This window comes from Corvus hawaiiensis, chromosome 8, assembly GCF_020740725.1.
Source record: "Corvus hawaiiensis isolate bCorHaw1 chromosome 8, bCorHaw1.pri.cur, whole genome shotgun sequence".
Taxonomy (NCBI): Eukaryota; Metazoa; Chordata; class Aves; order Passeriformes; family Corvidae; genus Corvus; species Corvus hawaiiensis.
Genome location: NC_063220.1, coordinates 33,798,714 through 33,819,261, shown reverse-complemented (window position 1 = coordinate 33,819,261; position 20,548 = coordinate 33,798,714). Strand labels below are relative to the sequence as shown.

General features: G+C 48.6%; 1 protein-coding gene across 12 annotated transcripts in view; it reads left to right on the top strand.

Moving 5' to 3' along the window:
- Positions 1-20,548, top strand: part of CDH23 (cadherin related 23) — a 182,306-nt gene that overhangs the window by 62,301 nt on the left and 99,457 nt on the right. For all 12 annotated transcript variants that reach the window (XM_048310984.1, XM_048310985.1, XM_048310987.1 and 9 more), the window contains 2 exons: positions 13,103-13,297; positions 16,621-16,749. In XM_048310984.1, coding sequence (XP_048166941.1) covers positions 13,103-13,297; positions 16,621-16,749 — 324 coding nt within the window. The remainder of the gene's footprint in view (positions 1-13,102; positions 13,298-16,620; positions 16,750-20,548) is intronic.

Below are 20,548 nucleotides of genomic sequence, written 5' to 3'. Positions count from 1 at the left end.
GTTTTAATCCCATTTTAGGTGATTTTTTTTTCTTTCTGGGTGAACAAAAGTTGAAGGAAAGGATGATTTGCAGCAGTGGGGTTTCCTTCAACCCTGTCTGCTGTGGCACAGGAACTGCAACCCCCCAGGAGTGGCACTGAATTTGGCACAAAGTCACACCTCCAAACTCGAAGGCATTTTGTTATTAAACCAGCATGCCTGGGCAGTGAGGGCTCTCACTTGAACAGAATCCCCATTCTAGCAGAGAATAAATTAAAAAGCCAACTGGCCGCAGCTGCCTGAGGAGTGCCGGGACCAGAGATAGGGCCAGAAGTCAGATAACAAACAGTGTCCAAAATTGCAGCGCCTGGTGCATGGCGTGAAATTAAAACCTTTTCTGCCTCCTCCTGCATGCTGTAACAAAACAGCTCCTGACACAGTCTGTCGGCACCAGGAGTGAAGAGGAGAATAATTAAATACGTGGAGGTTTTTGCATCTGAGGGAAAGGAAAGGATGAGGCTTTTGTGCCATGGACCTCAGTGTTTTGGTCCTGCAACTGGACTTAAGTTGGAAGGATCTGTGGGCTGCCTTGCTACCCGGATGGGCAGGAATCTGCCATTATTCCCTTTTTTGTTGACTTTTCCTCTGAGTTTGGTCCCTCCACCTTCCCTGTTAGGCTCAGCAACAACCCTGGAATGTGCCTGTGTCATACTGGCAGTTCTCTCCCCAGACCTTCCTGGCTTTCCATCCCTTGGGAAGGACATTTCTCTGGAGTTACCATCCAGGAGTGATGAAGGGCGCAGCACTTTTTAATCAAAGTTACATTAAGTGAAGCTGATATTATTCACTCTGCTTTATTGCAGCTATTTTTATGCGGGGGTTAGAAGTTAATACTACCCAGTGAGCCTGGTTTTGCTGGATTCTGGCAAGCCCCAAAATCTATCAGCACATCCAGACAGTGCAGGAAAGAGCCCAAGCAAAAAACAAACTCGCTAGCTGAACTGGAAAAAAAAACCAAAACAGTCAAAAACCCAAGCCTTTTATAAAAACCAGACCCTTGATAATTGAGGGTCTGGTCTGGAAGGGCAAAACCCAGCCAGGACCATCAGCTGCAATCAGCAGAAGAATGAGCTTCTCCAATCAGCACAGGAAGGGGAGCGGGAGTCGTGGCAGGAGGGCTGAGGGGGGCGGGCAGGATGCAGGGTTAGTTTTTCCCTGCCCTGGCAAATGATCTTGACTCTCTCCTGCTCCACAGCCACAGGTGATCAGGCTTGGTCTGATCCTGCCAGGGGGATGTCAGCACTTGGGAAAAGGCTGTGACTGAAGACAGTGCCTCAAAGGGAATGGTTTCAGCAAGGAAAGCTTTGCCAGGGTTATGTGGATTTAGGTCTGTCTGGGTTTGGGGTTTTTCCCCCCACTCAGGTAATGCCAAGGGTTTAAGTCATGTTAATTCCTTGGACCTGGCAAGGATGCTGGCAGAGCTGGGATCTCTTCTGCTGGTTGCAAGAAGATGTGGTGAGCTGGGAGAGGGAAGGAGGGAGTCGTCCCTCTGTTTCTAGAAAAACCAGGACAGAAGCTGGTTTTTTCCTTCTCTGTTGTTTTCTCTCTCCTCCTTTCCCACCCTGTTCCTGTTCTTTAACACAGACATCCCATGCTGGAATGTGCTTTCCATGCTAGTGCTTTGTAAGCCTTTTCCTGGTGTATTATCCCTGCAGAAGATGTTGTGGAAGGGTTTTAGGACCCCATTGCCTTAGTTCGTGTGATGTTCCCAAAGGCCCTCAGAGACTGGGGCCCCTTTAGAAACAAACCCCAACACACCAGCTGAGCACTTTTGTGATAAAACACTCAAGGTATTTTTAAAATCTGCTTGTCACAACTGGTGTCACCAGTTGATTGCTTTGACACCTCTTCTTCTCAGTGTGCTTGACCAGTTCTTTGGGCTGGATTGTAAAGGCTGGTTCCTCTGGCAACATGAGGAGAAATTAAAGGGAAAATTTGTTTGCCTCAACATAGAGTTTATGAGACCTTGGGCAGATGCATGGAATTGCAGAAAAAAAAAAACAAGGTTGCTGGAAGTTCTTGCTGCCATCCTTCCCCAAATCAAGGTTAGGGGGGAGTTTAAAAGGGAGCTCAAGTTTGAGGAGAGGGTTATAAAGTCTGACTGTTGAGGACTGGTTTCACTCTGACAGAGAGTAGGCTTGGATTAGATACTAGGAAGAAATCCTTCCCTGTGCTTCTAAATCCCCAAGCAACAGCATAAGCAGCAGGCTGCCCAGGCAGCGGAGACAGCGTGAGGTACAGAGGGTACAGCACAGATCAGCGAGGGACAGGCTCAGGGCTTGTCCCCTCATCGGTTAAATCACAGCACAAACACCCTATTTCTAATGACAGTTCTGAAAAGCACAGCTTCTCAAGTAGACCCACAAAATAAATCATATTGGACATGGCTTAGACACATCATCACATTAAAAATAACAACTTTTTCCTTTTCTCGTGTTTCCTAAATGTCTCATCCCCAAGAGCAATGCAAGACACCCAAAACCACCAGGAATCATGGAATGGTTTGGGTAGGAAGGAACCTTAAAGACCATCTCATTCCAACCCCCTGCCATGGGCAGGGACACCCTTCCACTATCCCAGGCTGCTCCAAGCCCCTCCAACCTGGCCTTGAACACTTGCAGGGATCCAGGGGCAGCCACAGCTTCTCTGGGCACCCTGTGCCAAGGCCTCACCACACTCTGAGTAACCAATCTCTTTCTAACATCTAATCTAAATCTCTCCTCTTTCAGTTTAAAGATGAGCATCATGCTTTTCTTCCCATTTGTTCCTCCTTTGGATTGCTAGCTTCCCTGTCTTTATCATGCATCTAACTCGCTCAGACTAGCTCCTGCCTGCGTTTTCCTGCGGCTCAAGGGCAAGTCAGCCTCCATGTATTATATTTTAAAAGGCTGTTCCTTGCACATTCCACTGTCCCAGGCTGGTAGCTGCTCTCTCTGCCCATGAGCACCCCCGGGGCAGTGGGAGACAGGAAATTGGGGTGTCACCTCCCACAGGAGAGTGGTGCCCATGCCGTGGCTCCGACAGGAACGCTTCCTGCCAGAGTTTGCTGTCTCAGCATGAGCAAAGCCCGATGAGGAGACCCCAGCTGAACCCGTATCGATCCTTCCCCATCCACAGGAAGACAGGGAAGTATTTTTTGAATCAGCCCAGCTGTATGGATTTTGTGTTCACTTGTGTTGAGGGTGGTACCTGCTCTCAGGCTTCTGCAGAGGCTTTTCCAGGAGTTTCTTTTTGATGGATCTTTGGGACTTACAAATCCCAGATTTCAAAGGGAGTTGTGGGAATTTTTCCTTAGTTTTCTGAGGACGCGTTACTCACTCCTCCCATGGTCAGAGGTGGGCTGCTCTGTGCTGGGAAGGGTGCTTTTATCTTCTCTACAGAACAGGGATAAATAACCAGTAAAATAAATAAATACGGTAGAAAAGCAAGCAGGTTTCTTTCTGCCTGGCTAAAATGGGAGTGCAAGAGATGGAGGCAGGAAAGGTGATCCTCCTTCCAGGATTACATGTGCTAGATCAGAGGGTCTTTTGAAGATTCAAGAGAAGGGGATGGTGAGAAGTTCTGGGATAAGAGGAGATAGCAAGAAGGCAGTGAGGTGACAAAGCAAGTCCCAGTTCTCCTTGGCCAGCTTGGTTGCCCTCCAGGGTGGCTCAGGAAGAGGCATGGAGAGGGACATGTGGCTAGATAAGCATCCATAGATTTCATGTGTATATTTGCAGTACATTGTATAAATGAAGACAATACCTAATGATTCGTGGCTATTATTTGAAGTGTCCCACTGTTACAGATTTATTTGTCATTTCTTATAGTAACACCGATGATAATGAATTCATTTGTATTAATGGGGGTGTCGTGGACTTCTGTTGATATCCCACATTAATTAATGTACCATTAAAAGAAAGTGGCACCCAATTAATATCAAGTGGGAGCGGTACTGCCGGTGTCCTGTCATTAGGGTTTCATTTGTAATGCATTGTGTGAACGCTCTGCCTTAATGGAAGTCATTTGCCATCCAGAGCATCACCAGATGCCATGGGGTGCCAGAAAGTGAAAGTTAGTGGCAACTGGAAAAAAAAAAAAAGGGATATTAAAAAATAGGATCCATCCGGTTTATGGCATCACCCCCAAGCAGGAATTGGAAAATGGATTTCTTGTCTCACCCCACAATGAATGCTGGCTGGTAGAAGTAAATCTCTGGTGGTTTGACTTTGCTACTGAATTTTGATATTGAGGGAAGGGATGGTGGAAAACCCCACTGGATTCTGCAGGTCAGGACTGCCTTTGCTTCCCTAAACAAAAGCAGCCACTGGAGGAGTGCAGACCTTGATTGTGGCCACCTGGATCCACCTGATCTGTGCCCACTATCTCCAGGAAGATGAGAGCCAAAGGGGTGCCAGGCCATCTGCCGTGGATGTCCTTGCAGAGGGGGAGATTGCTCCAAACGCCCTTTTCCAGCAGGAGAATCACACCAGCAGGAGAGATGCGGTGCTGCTGGAGCCAGGGGCTCTCTGACTGACAGGTTTTCACATTCTTGGCACTTGTGTCTGACTTTCAAATGTCTCGTTAGACCATCTTGGCTTCCCATCTGCTGTCTCCAAAACTGGGGCTGACCTACCAGCAGCCGAGGAGGGAAGCACAGACTGCCTCCCAGCCCTTGCCTTGCCCCTTCCTGCTCCTTGAAGGCTGGCGCTGGGGAACGGGAGAGAAATGTGGCTTTTGTGATGAAATTTGGCTGTGGATGCTGAGTTAGTGAAGTGGTGTTTGCGTCACCACCCTTTTCTTCTGCCCTCTCCCAGAGCAGCGGGAAGCTGCTGGCTTTTGCTAGTTTGAACTGGATGATCTCTAAGGTCCCTCCCTACCCAACCCCGTAACCATTTTAGGATTCCCTGATTTCTTCCATCCACCTCTCCTGGGCTTTCCCCTCAAGACCCGTGCTGCAGAAGTTACTGGTGCCACCAGGAGCCCCAGCTCTTGGGGATGCTGTGCTATGCATCAGCCGTGTTGGTGAGGACAGGGTTATCTTTGGAGGGAAACAGGGGATCTCTGGGCTGGAAAAAGCAAGTTGGTTTATCCCATGGGGTACCAGAGCGTCCTCTGCTCTGTGTGGCTGTTTGTCCTCTGCCTGCTGAGTGCCATTGTCCTCCCAGCATGGCAAGTTCCCCTGTGGGCTGGGTGGTTGTGATGTCCCTTCCTCCAGCACCATACGTTGGGCCCGGCCGTGTCTGCTGTGAACAAGTGCTCTCAGCTCTCAGTGTGGTTATCCAGTAGCTAATTCCTCTCCAGCTCCTATAAAGCATCCATTCCAGCTGTGTTTATGGTGTTTTCAAAAGCCCCTCAATTGAATTATAGCTCTGCGGTGGCCGTTTGCCAGTGTCACCCAATAATGAGGGAGGTCACTTAATAGAGATAGCAACAAGAGGTACATATTAATGAGAGCTGATTGAAAGGTGGGGTGGATTTCCACCAAAAAAAAAAAAAATTTAAAAAGGGAAATTACCAGGTTTTAAAATCAAACTTTGAAATTGGAAATTGCCTGGCTCGGACGAGCAGTAATGCAATTAATAAATGTAATTAAAAGTGCAATTAAGAACACAGGAATTGGAAGTCTGTGCACATCCATGTGAGCGTTCGGAGCTGGCATATGAGGGACCCAGTCTGGCAGCCGGATCGCTCCCAGGATGGAGCATGGGGACAGAAACCAACACATGGGGCTGGTTTTTTCCTCTTGGCAGGGGCTGGAAGAGGGTCTGGCATTTGCTGTGACTCTGCTTCTGCAGTTATTTCCTGCAGCAAACAAGTCCTGGGCAGGAATAGGTGACTTAAATCTGTCCAAAGCAGCCCAGGATGAGGGAGACAGGGTCCCAGCTGTATTAGGAGAATACTTGGAATCCATGTCAGCTCTGTTCCACAGCACCCTGAGATGCCCTGCCTTCAGCAAGAGGCACTGAGCCCTCCTTCCCACCTGCAATGATTTGGGATCAGCAGGAGTGTCTTTGCCTGGAGCACAGGGATGTTGAGCCAGCTTTTAGCAGAGTGCGAAGCTCCTTTCATCCGCCCCACTGCATGGTGCAGAGGCAGGGAGAGGGAAAAGAGCTGCCAGGAACAGCAGCAGGGAATTATTTAAGAGTAATAGGTTGACCTGAGTTGTAACAGGAGCACGGAGCAGCGAAGCATCTCCTGATGGGAACGGTCAGCTCCCGCCTTGATGCAGGGGCAGCGGAGAGGGGGAAGCAGGAACGAGGCTGGCGAGGCTGTTTCAGTGAGGAGATCAGAGCTGCCTGCTGCTTGAGCCCTCGTGCCCGGTGCCATGTGCCCCCCAGTCCGTTTGTGTCGCCTCATCTCACCGACCTTCCGACAGCTGCTCGGCCAGATTGCCTGCCGTTTTTCCACATTATTTGCATGGCTACAGCATGCATCGGCATCCTAATCATCCCCACCAGCTTCTGCCGGGTGACTTTGCCCTGGGAGGTCAGATGGAGGTTCTCTACATGGCCAGCCACTGGAGAGGGGGAGCTGGCATGGAGGGACCAGCCCCAAATAAACCAAAATAGACATTTTGGGTGCCCAGCCTTCTTGTCAGAAGGTTGTTGTGGTTTAACCCCAGCCACCAGCTCAGAGCCACCAGCTGCTCACTCTGTGTGTTGGAAAAGTGGATGCATTGAAGGGAGTATCTGGAAAATGAGCTCCCAGATCTCCTCTGCTTCATCTCCCACCTTTGCTTCTCTCAGACTCTGACCCTGCTGTAAAAAACTCAGCGCTCCATATTCCCCCTCTCAGCCCTTTGCCCACAGGGCACCTGGTGTCAGGCCAGTTGGACAAGACTGATGGATCAAAATACGTCTGGGGTGTTGGTGGCCTGTGGCCCGTGAAATGGTTTTGCTGTGGTGGGAAACTCTCAAAGGGACCGAGAAAATCTGCTCCCTGAGCAGGGTGAGTGGTCTCACAGTCAGAGGGACTTAATGCTGTGGGAGCAGGTGCCATGGACCTCAAGAAAAGGGAGTGGAGCTGGGTTTTCTTCAGCCTTTTTCTGTTAGCCCTATGTGAAAGGAGAGCCTGTTCACAAGAATCATTTTGGGTTGGAAAGGACCTCTAAGATCATCACCTTGAACCCCTAACCTAGCACTGCCAGGTTACACAGCCATGTCCCCAAGTGCTACAGTCACACATCTGAAATCTCTCCAGGGGCAGTGACTCCACCACTTCCTTGGGCAGCCTGAGCCAGTGCTGACAATCCTTTATTGTTCGTTTTTCATGGCCTGGTTTTTGGTAGTGGGGTGGCCACAGAGGTGGCTTCTGTGGGAAGCTGCTGGAAACTTCCACCCTGTCTGGCAGAACCAATCCCTGATGGCTCTGAAGATGGACACGCTGCTGGCCAAAGCTGGGCCAGTTAGAGAGGTTGGTAACACCTCTGTGATAACAGATTTAAGAAGAAATCACAACAAAGGTAGTGGGCACAGTTTTAATTCCAGCTAGAGAAGAGGAGAAGGTGAGAATATGTGAGGGAAACGACATGGAGACACCAAGGTCAGTGAAGAAGGAGGGGGGTGGAGGTGCTCCAGGCACCGGAGCTGAGATTCCTCTACAGGCCGTGTTTTTAAGGACTTATTTTACTTCTTGTTATCCTCCTTTGATTTTGTTAGTAATAAATTCACTTTGTACCTCTAAGTTGAGCCTGTTGTGCCCTTGGAGTGTTTTCTTCTGGTCCTTATCTCAACTCATGAACCCTTCATTAATTTTTCTCTCCTCTGCCCAGCTGTGGCAGGGGAGGGTGAGCGAGCAGCTTTCATGGGTGCCTGGTGTTAGGCCAGTGTCAAACCATGACACTGTTCTATGAAAAAATTTTCCTGCTATTCAATCTGAACTTCCCCTGGCACAGCTTGAGGGGAACATTTGGTGGCAGACAAGAGGAGGTGGTGCTCTGACATTTTTCAGGTGTCCCTCATGTTCAGCTGCAGCCATGTAACCTGCCTGGCAGGACACATCGTGGAATGGTTTGGGTTGGAAGGGACCTTAAAGGCATCTAGTTCCAACCCTGTGCTATGGGTAGGGACAATCTCCACTATCCCAGGTTGCTCACATTGTGACCCCAGAGAGGGCATCTCCTCTGCATTGTCATCTACCTTGTGTTGCCACGTTGCATTGGAGCAGCATCCACCCACAATTTTATTACTAATGCGTATTATAGCAGGATTCATAATAAGATATTAAAGACTACTGGTGTGGCCAGAGAGTGAGGTGTAAATATTTTTAGAAGTCCCTTGTTAGTAACCTCTTCTTCAGCCTTAACTGCCCCCTTGCAGAGAATGTTGCATAAGGCTTTGGTGTCCCAGCTGTCAGGATTAATGGGGCACATCTGTGTCTGGTAATTCATGCTGAGGTCACATGGGAGGTGACAGCCCAGGGGAGCTGTTTGTTGTGGTGGGCTGTGCTTGGGCCATCCTATGACATCTTTGGGATGGAAACACAACTTCCTGTGAGGATATCAAGAGGGTAGAGCTGTGGGGCCCAGCAATGGGGCAAGAGGCAACAGGGAAAAATTCAGGCACAGGGAGTTCCACCTGAACATGAGAAAGAACTTCTTTCTTATGCGGTCACTGAGCACTTGAACAGATTGTCCAGAGAGGCTGTGGAATCTCCCTCTCTGGGGATATCCCAGAACCCCCGGGACACAATCCTGTGCCACATACTCTGGGATGTCCCTGCTAGAGCAGGAAGGTGAGATCAGAACACCCACTGCGGTCTGACTCATTCTGGGATCCTGTGATTATTTGTGATCACTCACCTCTGTGCTGCTCAGAGAGAAGCAAGGTCTTGGTCTCTCCTCTGCCTCCCCCTTGTGCAGCAGCATCCTTCCATGTTTGAACAGGGATTTTAGGGTTGCTCAGTCCTTATTTTAACACAAACATATCCTTGCTGCTGGGGATCCACTGGAACAGAGCAGTCTCCTTATGATTAGAGTTAGGGGCTCTTGCATTACTGTTCAGTATTTCTTTTGGACCATCCCCAGCCTCTTCCAATACTTTTTTTTTTTTAACAGTTTGAACTTTTCTTACTCATTTATTGCAAATTAAGGGAGGCACAAATGGCCTCACTACTCCAGAGGCATCCCAGAGCTCCTTAATTCCTGGAGCTGCTGTGGGGGGACCTGCGTGCTGGAGCTGCTCCTGCTGAGCTGCCAGATGAAGGATGGGGTGCTGGAGACAGGTCGGGAGCAGGTCCCATCCTGTTTGCCCTCCTCCTCCCCCCCAACAGGCAGCATCTGTCTGCATGTTTATTTTTAATCTCACATCTGCTGGCGTCGTAACAAAGATTTAATGACATGACACAGTTTTGTCACCAGTTCTTTTTTCTGTAGTGAATGAAGCCTCCATCACAGGCTGCTGCAGAGAGCAGAAAGCTTTAAAAGATGACGGAATGTGGCAACTCGTGTAGAAAGCTCACCTGTTTGCCATGAGCACCTGTAGGCTGTTGTCTGCCTGGATAAAAAAAGAGAGGATTTGTTATTTTTGCCTGTTGGTGAGATAAGCATAACCACCATTAGTCTTTGTTAATGAAGAAAAGCCATGAGGGATATGCAGAAGAGTCCTATAAATGGTCAAATGCTGAAAAGGCAGAAACACGGTCCAGCACGGGGCTTTCCAAAGGTATCTCCCTGGGTTGTGTCCTCTGCTCGGTGTTTACCATCAAACACAAGCCCCAGGCTCTTCTGTTTATCCAGATGTTTTGCTTCTTTGTTCAGATGATGGGCCGCAGCTTTTGGGAAATAAAGACGTCAGCTTCCTACTGAGGAATATCTTGAGCCTATTTGACCCAAAAATGGCAAGAAGCTTTTAAAGACATACTTTTTATGCTTTTTAAGGCAGATGGCCTGAAAATTCCTCTGAGTCCTGACTGTGCCTTCCTGGGCACAAGCACTGATGAGACCTTTTTCCCTGGAGGACTGTTGACACGGGTTGTTGGCACCCCACAGCTGGTTTTGCTGGTTCGGGGGGATTTTCTCTTTTTTTGCTTGAATTTGAGCTGTGGAAAAATAGATGCATTACCCAGAGCACTCCATATGGGTCTGCGTCCTCTCACCCGTGCGCTGTTGGGAATAAGGACATGTGTTTTGTAGTGAAATATTCACGCTGACCTGTGCATTTTGGGCAGTATCAGAGATTTCCCTCTCTGCATCCGTGCTGTTCTGCTTCCTGTAACACTCTTCCTGCTGCCTGAAAGCCCTTCTGCTCCCCTCCTAAATTCACTCGGGCTGTGCTTTGCTCGTGCGCCCACGCTTGTGATCTGGCCCTGGGGTCGCTCACAGCCCCTCAGATGCTTTGGTGTTGATGTCCATGACTGATTCCCAGGGCCAGATCTTTGTCCAGAACTGATCCCCTGCTTGTATGGCTCTTGCTGTCTTGGCCAAGGAAGGGAGCTGGTGAGCGAAGCTGTAAAACAGGGATAAAGCCATGGAAGTCACCCGGTGGTGTCTGCAGGGGCTGGAGCTGACAGCACCAAAGCTGGTGACCTCTGTGTCCCCTCCAGGCAGCTTCTCCTTTGGAAAGACAAGGAGATGAACTCCCTTCAAAGCCTGCTTTGGGGCTATTGTATGGAGTACAATGCGGGGGAATTCAAGCCCTCCTCTTTCACAGCCAGCTGAGAGCAGCCCCGTAATCACGGGTGACCAGAGCGGATTTGCATGTTAAGAGCAGTGGCTAGGGGTACTTAAAAAGAAGAGAAAACATATTCATCAAGGCCAGCTTTATCCTTATGAATATTATTATTCCCAGTGCAATATCGCCCAGACCCTTCAGTGCAACCCCGAATCTACTCTTGCTCTGCCTCTCCCTATGAATAGTTAATTTGTGATGCTCTGTGTTGTGACATTGGTACCCGGTGGCTCTGGGAAGGAAGTTGAGTTGTTGGAGCAGGTGGAGTGAGGTGGTGGAAGCAGTGCCCTGGCAGCAGCAAGAGAAGGGCTGTGGGATGCTCTGGAGCTGCTCCCAGTGGTGATGGCTTGGGGGAGGCAGGTAGCCCAAAAGACGGACTGGGGAGCTGCTCTAGTCCTGTCTGAAAAGGTGTTTTAGGAGTGCTCAGAAAGCAAACACCCACCACAGGCCCCCATGAAGGTCTCTTCACCCAGTGCAACCCCCCAGCTGACAAAATCCTGGTTCCTGAGCAGTTTAAATGCCCTAGCCAGGATTAAGGTGCTGAGTGCGTGGCACAAAGTCAAGGGTTTACACGTCAGCAGGGCAGGGCTGGGCTAAGCCTTGCAGAAAATGAGGAGCTGTAAGGCAAAGGGCAGCAAAATTCTGGGACAGATGGGCTGGGGAGGATGTGGTGTCTCCATTGCTAGAAGGCTTTCAGGATGGGAATGATTTAGGTGGAGCACGGGGACAGGTTTCTCTTCTGAGGTCCCTTCCAGCTATATCTTTTATGCTTTTGTGACTGCTGATCACCAAAACTTGAAGGCCCTTTAAAAAATAATCCTCAGGCCATGCCCTGCGAGGCTTTCTAGAGCAGTTTGATTTAGAGGAGGGAAAAAAAAGAAAGGAAATGAAAAACCTAAGTGGGAGCTGCAACCTCTCACACCTTGGCAGAAGTGACACTGATGTAAGGGAAGCAGAATTTTGCTGGAGTCTGAGGTGAGCTTGGGTGTCAGTGTCCCTGCAATGCCACATGTCTGGATACAAGGGCAGGGGGCAGGAGAGATGTGTGTGGTATGAGTGTCCTGAGCCTGGATTCATCAGTGTGAGTTGCAGAGTGTGCCCTGGGTTCCCTGCTCTGTTGTACAAAATACTGCCAGCTGCCTTGAGGGCAAATTTCTGCTGGCCTGAGCTTTGACAGAGGACATGCAGATGCTTTGGTTCTTTGCTGGTGCCATCACCCGGTATTAAGCTGGTTAAATAAGATCTCCTAGTGTGGAGCCCTGTTTTCCTGTATTTTCTAGTGGAAGTGTTGACTAGGACAGCTTTTGGTTCCCTGCAAGCCCTGTGGTTCCCAAAAAACCTGAAAATGGCTCAGTTTGTTTCTCAGTTTTCTTGGAAGCAGTATCCCATCTTCTAAGCTCTGCCTCTCCTCAAGCCTCCTTTCCATCTTCTCAGCGCTTCACGATACTTCTCTGTAAGCTGAGGGTGAAGAATTAATATGAAAGGAGTTAACAATAAAATGCAGAGACTTGGGGAGAGGTTTGCAGGAATAATCTGTATTATCCCAGCTGGCCATAACCCACTTCTGACCTTTGCTGTGTCCCCTTTCGAGGTTTAGCTCTTTGTCAGCCCTTTTGATCCTGTCACAGGCAGAGGGACATTCCCAAGGTGTCGTGATCCGTGTGTACCTGGAGCCCCGGCAGAGCCTTTTTGCTGGCAGTCTGTGCTCGTGCCTTTAGGGAGAGACAAGAATATGCATTTTAAGATTTGCATAGGAACATGCAGCTGTTCCACCAAAAATGGATAATTGTTCTCCCCGCTGTGAAGTTAAACAATAAGAAGTGCCAAACTGCACTTGCCATTGCTGATTTTGTGCACTCAGCTGCATATTTTATGCATGTAGATTAGTTCCAGATTTATGACGATGGAACTGTTCATGCCTGCGTTAATCGGGCCAGGTTGTAGTTGCTGTGGAAACTACAACTTTGACTTTTACGTTAAGTTCTGTGTTGCATTTAATGCTTTTTTTTCTTTTTCCCCTTATTTTTTTAAAGCTCTCCTATATTTAATACTTTGTGGTGAAAACAGTTAGGGAATCAGCGTCAAAAATAAAAGCGCCTTTGGGCAGAAAACAAGTTTCAGGAAAGAGAGCAATTTTTCTGGAGAGTTGGGATGTCTGGGAAAGTAAGGGTTTGTGATAGAGTGCCGTCTTGACCACAGCTGTGTAACTATTATTATAAGTGTGTAACAACTATTATAGGCCCTGCACTGCTATGATAAAGAATACAGCTGTGTAACTTAAAAGTGTCCTGGAAATACAGGACTGAAGTTGCTGGGTCTCTGGATATCACTCGTGGTGGGCAAATGAAATTGCTGGTGCATGTTTGATGTGAAAATAGTGCACAATGTTACTGATATTTATTTTTTATCTCTAGAATACCCCCGTGGGCACTCCGATTTTCATTGTGAACGCCACAGACCCAGACCAGGGGGCAGGAGGCAGCGTGCTTTACTCCTTCCAGCCCCCTTCCAACTTCTTTGCTATTGACAGCGGCCGTGGCATCGTGACAGTGATCCGGGAGCTGGACTATGAAGTCACTCAGGCCTACCAGCTCCAGGTGAACGCCACGGTGAGTCTTACCCTGGCAGCTGCAGGCTGGAGGTGTTGTCTGGGGTTTATTTCATTGCCCTGCTCTGGCAAATCTTCTTGGGCACATCCAGCATTTTCTGCTTAATGAGGTATTACAGCAATGCAGTCTCTGGGTGGTTTCAAGTTGCTGTGGAGAACAGCTGCACCTCTCCAACAGCATCTCATATGTGTCAGGAGCTTGTGCAGGAAGGGGACCAGCTCCTGGGTGATGAAACCCAGTACAGGGCATACAGACCATTCAGAGAATCACAGAATGGTTTGGGTTCAGCAACTTAAAGACCATCCCATTCCAACCCCCTATCATGGGCAGGGGCACCTTCCACTAGACCAGATTGCCCCAAGCCCCATCCAGCCTGGCCTGGAACACTTCCAGAGATGGAACTACATCCACAACTTTCCTGGGCAACCTGTGCCAGTGTCTCACCACCCCCCACGTAAAGAATGTCTTTGGTATATTGGATCCTCCAGACTCATTCCTTATACATTGTGGTTTATTACAAGTGGACTCACCTGTATTAAGTTCAGACACCAAGAGTTAAAGTTTTGGTGGACAGAGGAGAAACCAAGGTCTTAATTACAGTCAACGCCATCACACTGGGAGGAGACCCTTGGGAGATGTGTCCACCATGGCAAATTCATGCCCCATATGAATGGGTGTTCAGTCCCTGGTGTTCAGTCTAGAGAGAGCTGGAGAATGTGGAGGACCATACAGGCAGGAGCTCTGGATGGTGGCTTCTTCCCCACCTCAGACGAAACAGAGGAAGGTGAGATTCAGCCCTACAATACATCTGACCAACCCCATGCTCAGGAGGGGGAGGAACCCTCTCTGCCCCCTCCAGGCAGCTGGCTAGAACTCTTGAAGCATGTGATTTAATCAAGATCATTGTCTTGATGCAGAACCACAAATGTCAGGAGGACGCAGAGGGCTGTGCTTCGCTCTTCACAGCACCAAGCCCGGGCACTCACAGACTGCAGGGCAAACACCACAACCTTTCAGCCCAAGCCCTGCATGTTCCAGGCTGTGGAATTTTCCCCAGAAACTTGGTGGTTTTTTTTTTTTTTTTTTTAAAACATACCTCATTTTATTTTTTATACTCCAGTGGGAAGAGTATTAACAACTCTGTTGTTTGCTTCCTTGCCAGTGTCTGTCGCTGACACGCTTTCCTGGGATGTGTTATTGAACTGCCTAGCAGGTTGGAAAATGTGGGACCAAACAGAGTTCCTGATGGAAATGTAACTTTCTTCCAGGATTCTGATTTCCTCAAGGACGCAAGGGTGTCAATGTGGTCCACCCAGCTCCATCTGGCCCTGTATCCCAGAAAAGATAACATGGGGGCATATCTGGTACTTCACAGAATCCCAGAATGTTTGGGGTTGGAAGGGACTGTAAAGCCCAGCTCATCCCAACCCCCTGCCACAGGCAGGCACACCTTCCACTATCCCAGGTTGCTCCAAGGCCTGTGCAGTCTGGCCTTGAACACTTCCAGGGATCCAGGGGCAGCCACAACTTCTCTGGTCACCCTGTTACTTGCTCGATACACCCCTGGCACCTGGTAATTTCCAGCTTAGGGAATCCAAGGACTTAAATGTTGTCTCTGAACTGGGCTGGATGGCAGTTGTGGGAATATCTCCTTGGCTCAGTCAGTGCTAGTAATTCCTAGAAGAAAAGTGATGAGAAACCCCAGGGCAAAGTTGTGCCAGGAAATAAGGATGAGAGTTGCACCAGTGTAGCAGGAGCTGGAAGAGCAAATGCCGATTTTCTGCCTGCCTGATGAAGAGTTTGCATGGTCCTGGGTGGGAAATGGGGTGATGGGTGGCTGCAGAGATTGCTGAAGTGCACAGGTGCCAGGCAGGAGTCGTTCCATCCCAGGGCTGAAGGCAGCAAGCACAGAAAGAGGCTGGAAAGAACAGCAGGAGAGACAGTCCAGTGAGGAAACTGGAAGCGCTCTTGATTTTTCAGTACTATCTGTGATGGCTTAAACAAAATTTAAGAGGTGAAGGGGAGAGGAATGAACATTATCTGAAGAAACAGAGGACTTCAACCTGATGGCACTAACAGCAGAGTCAGAATAAGCATCCACCCAGGCCATAAACACAGAGCCCTGCAGGTTAAGAGGATAATGTACAAGCTGTGTTGTGGAATACAGTTTAAATTAACATTAATCTTCTGGCAATCAGTCTTTACCTCTGCTCAAAGCTGCTTTGGAGGAGTGTGTGGTAACCTCTAATGGTCACCTTCCAGCACAGTGCCTGATTGGGGGTAAGGAGACATTGATTCCCTTCCCTCCGTGTGCTCTCTTTACTCCTGCCCTTGGCAAAGGGCATTGAGTGTTGGGGTCACTTTTGAGCACCCACAGGATAAGGCTTCAGCAAGAAAACCAGTGGCAGCAGGGCACTGCCAGGAGAAGCTGGTGGCAGTGCCTACTGCTGTGGCTTTGGCTGCTGGAGAAGGGTCATGCTTAGAAAAGAGCCCAAGGCTCTGTCCTGGTGGGATGTGATGGAGTGAAAGGGAGGTGATCATAGAATCATAGAGTGGTTCAGGTGGGAAGGGATATTTAAAGATATTTAGTCCATCCCCCTGCCATGGGCAGGGACACCCTCCCACTATCCCAGGTTGCTCCAAGCCCCACCTGGCCTTGGACACTTCCAGGGATCCAGGGGCAGCCACAGCTTCTCTGGGCAACTTGTGCCAGGGTCTTGCCACCCTCAGAGCCAAGAATTCCTTCCTAATACCTAATCTAGCCCTGCCATCTTTCCATTTAAAGCCATTCCCCTTGTCCTGTCCCTCCATGCCCTTGTCCCAAGTCCCTCTCCAGCTCTCTTGGAGCCCCTTTAGGCACTGGAAAGGGCTTTGAGGTCTCCCAGAGCCTCCCCTTCAGGTGATGGAGCCCAAACTGTGTTGAGGCATCAGCACTGTGGGTATGAGAGAGGCTGCTGGCACCCACCTCTGGGTCTGACCATGCAGAGGTACCTTAGGCTGTGTCTGCATTAGGAAGGAATTTGCATTTTGAAGTAGATGTTGAACAGCATTGCTGCATTTTCACTCAAATTGTGGTGAAAACTAAATTGGTGTTTGCTTCATTTGAAAGGGCTTATGCTGCAATGAAATGCATATTGTATTTCAGCTTAGAGGGAGGTGCAGTGGACAATAATTCCAGCAGGTAGCTTGAAAAAGAGATGATTACCTCCACTATTCAGAAATCCTGCCCCAGCTACAACCGCAAGAGACTTAACACTGCTGAATAACTCTGTTTTTCTGATAGAAATCCTTTCTCTCCCCTCCCTGCTCCTTGTTTTTTCAAGGACCAAGATAAAAACAAGCCGCTGTCTACTCTGGCCAACCTGGCAATCACCATCACAGACGTGCAGGACATGGACCCCATCTTCATCAACCTGCCCTACAGCACAAACATCTATGAGAACTCACCTCCGGTAAGGGCTGTGCTTCCTGGGGTTTCCTTCTGAAACAGCACATTTCCAGCCAGATCCAAAATATTCAGCCCCTTTTTCAAATAGACAGCCTAAGCATGGGGGTTCGGGAAGCCTGGACCCCAAATAAAATACTTTCCTGAGTGTTTTTTCTTAAGTTCTACAAAGGCTTTGTGTTATTCTGAGCAGACAGTCACCCTGTCTCCTCCGCATGGTCTATCTGCATGCCATTTCCAATAGAGAACTTGAAGGAAAAATCTAAATGTTCCTGAAATGAGGCAGTTTTGAAAATGCCAGAATCATCAGCCATTTCAGCACTTTGAGTCTTTTCCCCCAGGTTTTGCCAAATTGATCCAATCATTTTAGTTCTTCTGAAACTCAGTTTGTCAGCAAACTCGCTGTTTGTGGAAAAATGTCTCCCCGTCTCTAAATACAGCAGGGATGAGGGTTTTTTTCTCCCACAGATGCCAGGGAGTGTGGAGGGCAGCTTGGGCTTTGGGAGCTGTTTGCTCTGCTCCCACCAAGGATTTTAATCCAAGCACCAGCCCTTCTCTGCAGCATCCACAGCTGTGCATCCCATCACTTTGTCTACAGGGAAACATTTTTGTGTGTGGAAGGAAAAACCTTCTGCCTTGAAATCATGGCATGGTGGGCATCCACACCACATGTGCATCCCATAAGTTCTCTGGTGCTCTGGGTCCCAAACGCCTGGTGGCTCAGTTCAGAGAAAGAGGGAACTCCTGTGTTCTTCAGTTTATGCCTTTTTATTCACTTTGAAGCAAAGCCCTGACATGGAGAGTGCTGGATCAATAGGGCTGAGTTGCCTGTCACAAATCCCCGTGGTGACACAGCACATTACCTCTCTGCTGGCCCAGAGGTGGCCAAAAAAGCGGCTTATTCATGAATTACAAGGTAAAAGTTTTGTTGATATTAAGGAGTATTTCTGGGATGGGCAGAGTGAGCTGCAGGGAAATAAAACTTCCCAAATTAGATCACACTTAACTAGGAGGAAAAAAGCTATAAATGAAATTAAAGGAAGCCCCATAAGTATTAAAAATCATAGACTGCATCACCTTCATGGAGTGATCTGGCATCCAGGAAAGGGAATGTCTTTCAAATAATGATATATATTAAGGCTCAAGGATCCCTTTGTGTCAATACACTGACACGCACCACAGTTATTCCTGGAACATTCACTGTTAGCAGTCGGGAAAGCAGCAAATAACCACTGTGTAACGTGATACAGGAAGTGGAAGAAGGAATTCTCACCAGGTTTAGAGATTTTAATTTCTCTTGGCCATGTGCAACATCTCCAAAGGCATTGAGAGATCCAAGATGGATAGGTGCCACCAGAGACATGGTGAAGAGGAAGATTGCTGGAGGTGGGGACTGCTTTGAGTGGTGTCACTCTCTGGTTTGGACCCAAATTCCCAGCCTTCCTGGGAGAAATTCCACTGCTGAAACAAGGATGTGATTTGCTTTGGCAAGCCTGGGGTTTAACACAGAGTCATTTGGTTGGAAAAGACCTCAAAGATCATCAAGTCCAGCCATTAAATATGTGCATTTTTTGCCTCCCAGTTGAAATCTTCTCATCAGTTCTGCCCTCCCCCCTGAGTGGAGCCATGTGTAGAGTGAATGTCTTGGTTATCAAAATGATAACCGCAAATTTGGGTAGCGAGTCTGGGCTTGGCCGGCTCCCATCCAAAACCAGGCTTGCAGGTCAAACCCAGATGCTTCAGTGCATTTTTGGGTGATGTTTGCCCCGACGTTGGACTCAGCAGATCAATATGTGCTCAAGGCATCTCATCCCAGCCCTAAATCCACAGAGCCGCTGCTCCATGCGTCCACTCTCCGTCTCTCTTCCCTCTTTTTATCTGGGGTGCACAGCATGCCTGTGTTCCCCTATCAATGTATCAGGCAAGAATACCTCATCTAAAGTGTATACATTACCTAATAAAATCCTTCTTATTTGGGATTATTGCATCAAATTTTAATTTCCTCACTCGAGTAACAGCATGTCATCCAGCCCGTCAGTGGAGAGCCGATAGAAGGTAAAAAGAGTGGATAAACTGCAGCAAATTACCGCAAACAGATCTCTATCAGCCCTTTGACTGGAATTGACTGGAATTAAGAAGTGAGAAATGGGATTTTTTTTTGCCGTGGCAGCTTTCTGAAGCACTCTCCCCCCCTCCTCCTGCTGCAACGCTGGGCCGCACTTCACCTTTCAAGTCCCTAATCCTGTAAGAGAAGAAGAAGAAAAAGGGGTGGAGGGGCATGAGAGGAGACAGAAGTGCAGTTGTAGCTCTTATTTCTCTTAGGCTGGGATCTGGGAGCATAATTGAGAAGCATTTTGGGCAGGTGCTTATTGTGACACTGAGAAGAAAGCAATTTCTTATCAGGCAAAGGAAGAGGACACAGCAGGGAGAGACTCTGCTGTCCCTGGAGGTGTTGTATCTTCTTTCTTGATGTTGTTTATCATCCCAGCATGGCTCAGACATCTCTCCCAGGGCACCCGAGTGTACCTGCAGCTGTGGCAAAGCTCGGCGGTGTGGTTTTCATCCTCAAGAGGGTTTTTGGATGTGTGTCCTCACAGCAGCTGTAGACTGGGTGCCATGGTTGATGTTGAATGTCATGGAAAGGAGGGGTTGTAAGGACTGGCGCAGGCTGCCAGGGTAGTAGTGGAATCACCATCCCTGGAGGGATTTAAAAGCCATGTGGATGTGGCACTTGGGGACATGGGTTAGTGGTGGCCTTGGCAGTGCTGGGGGAATGGTTGGACTGGATGATCTTAGAAGGCTTTTCCAACCTAAATGATTCTGGGATTCCATGTCCTCCAGACAAGTTGATAGGAGCTGGAGGAGACAGGCTATTTCCACTTGCAGAGCTGCTGTGGTTCTGATGAGCGCCTGCTTCTGCACCTCATCTGGTGCGTGGTGCAGGCAGTGCTGCAGCTTCGCTTTGCGGGTGAAGGAGGAGAAATCCACTCTCCAGGAGACCAGCTGAAGGCTCTGAACCTGTGCTTCATCCCACAGGGAGCCACGTGAAGGCAAGAGTGAGGCCAAACCCCACTGGCACATGGCCCCAAGACCAGCAGTTGTACTTCCTTGCAGTAGAATGGTACAGATACATGTCAAACATCATTAAAACAGTTTTAATTCTTCAGCACCATCCCCCTCCTCCTCAGAAACTCCTTGAGTTGAAGAAATAATGTAGAATCAGTGCTGGTTTTGCCCTAGAGTCTCAATAGCTCCGAGTTAATTCTTTCTTACAATATTTTCAGCCCATCAGTGTGAACACTTTATTAAAAGCTCAGGGTTTTATTAAAAAAGGATTGATTTACCCCTGCCCCTCTTCAAAAAACCCTGAGATTTTGTTTGGATAATGTGCCATTCTTTATTTTCTTTCCCTTTTTTTAAGCATAGGCTTTCCCAGATTATTACTTTTCTAAACCTCCTTCCTCCTTCCCCAGAGGGGAAAAGTTATTCTGTTCTCTCTGTATCCAGCAGCCGAGCCGTCTCCTTGCAGCCACTGCTGTCTGCAGTAGGCAGGCAAGGTGTGACTTGTTTTAAAAGAAAAGTCAGGAATATTTCAGAGTTTCTAAGAGCTGCAGGGTCTTGCCACAGATACCCAGGGCAGGGCTCTTGGTGCTGGAAGTCAGCCTGTGGTTTCTGTGAGTAAGTGGATCCTTGCCAGGTGTGTTTAGCTGGAGGCGGTGAGAGGGTCCCCTCCAATTTAGGGTTGCAGTTGGCTGCCCTTGCTGCACTAAGATGGATTGTGAAAGGAATGGTGTTGTGTTCCAATT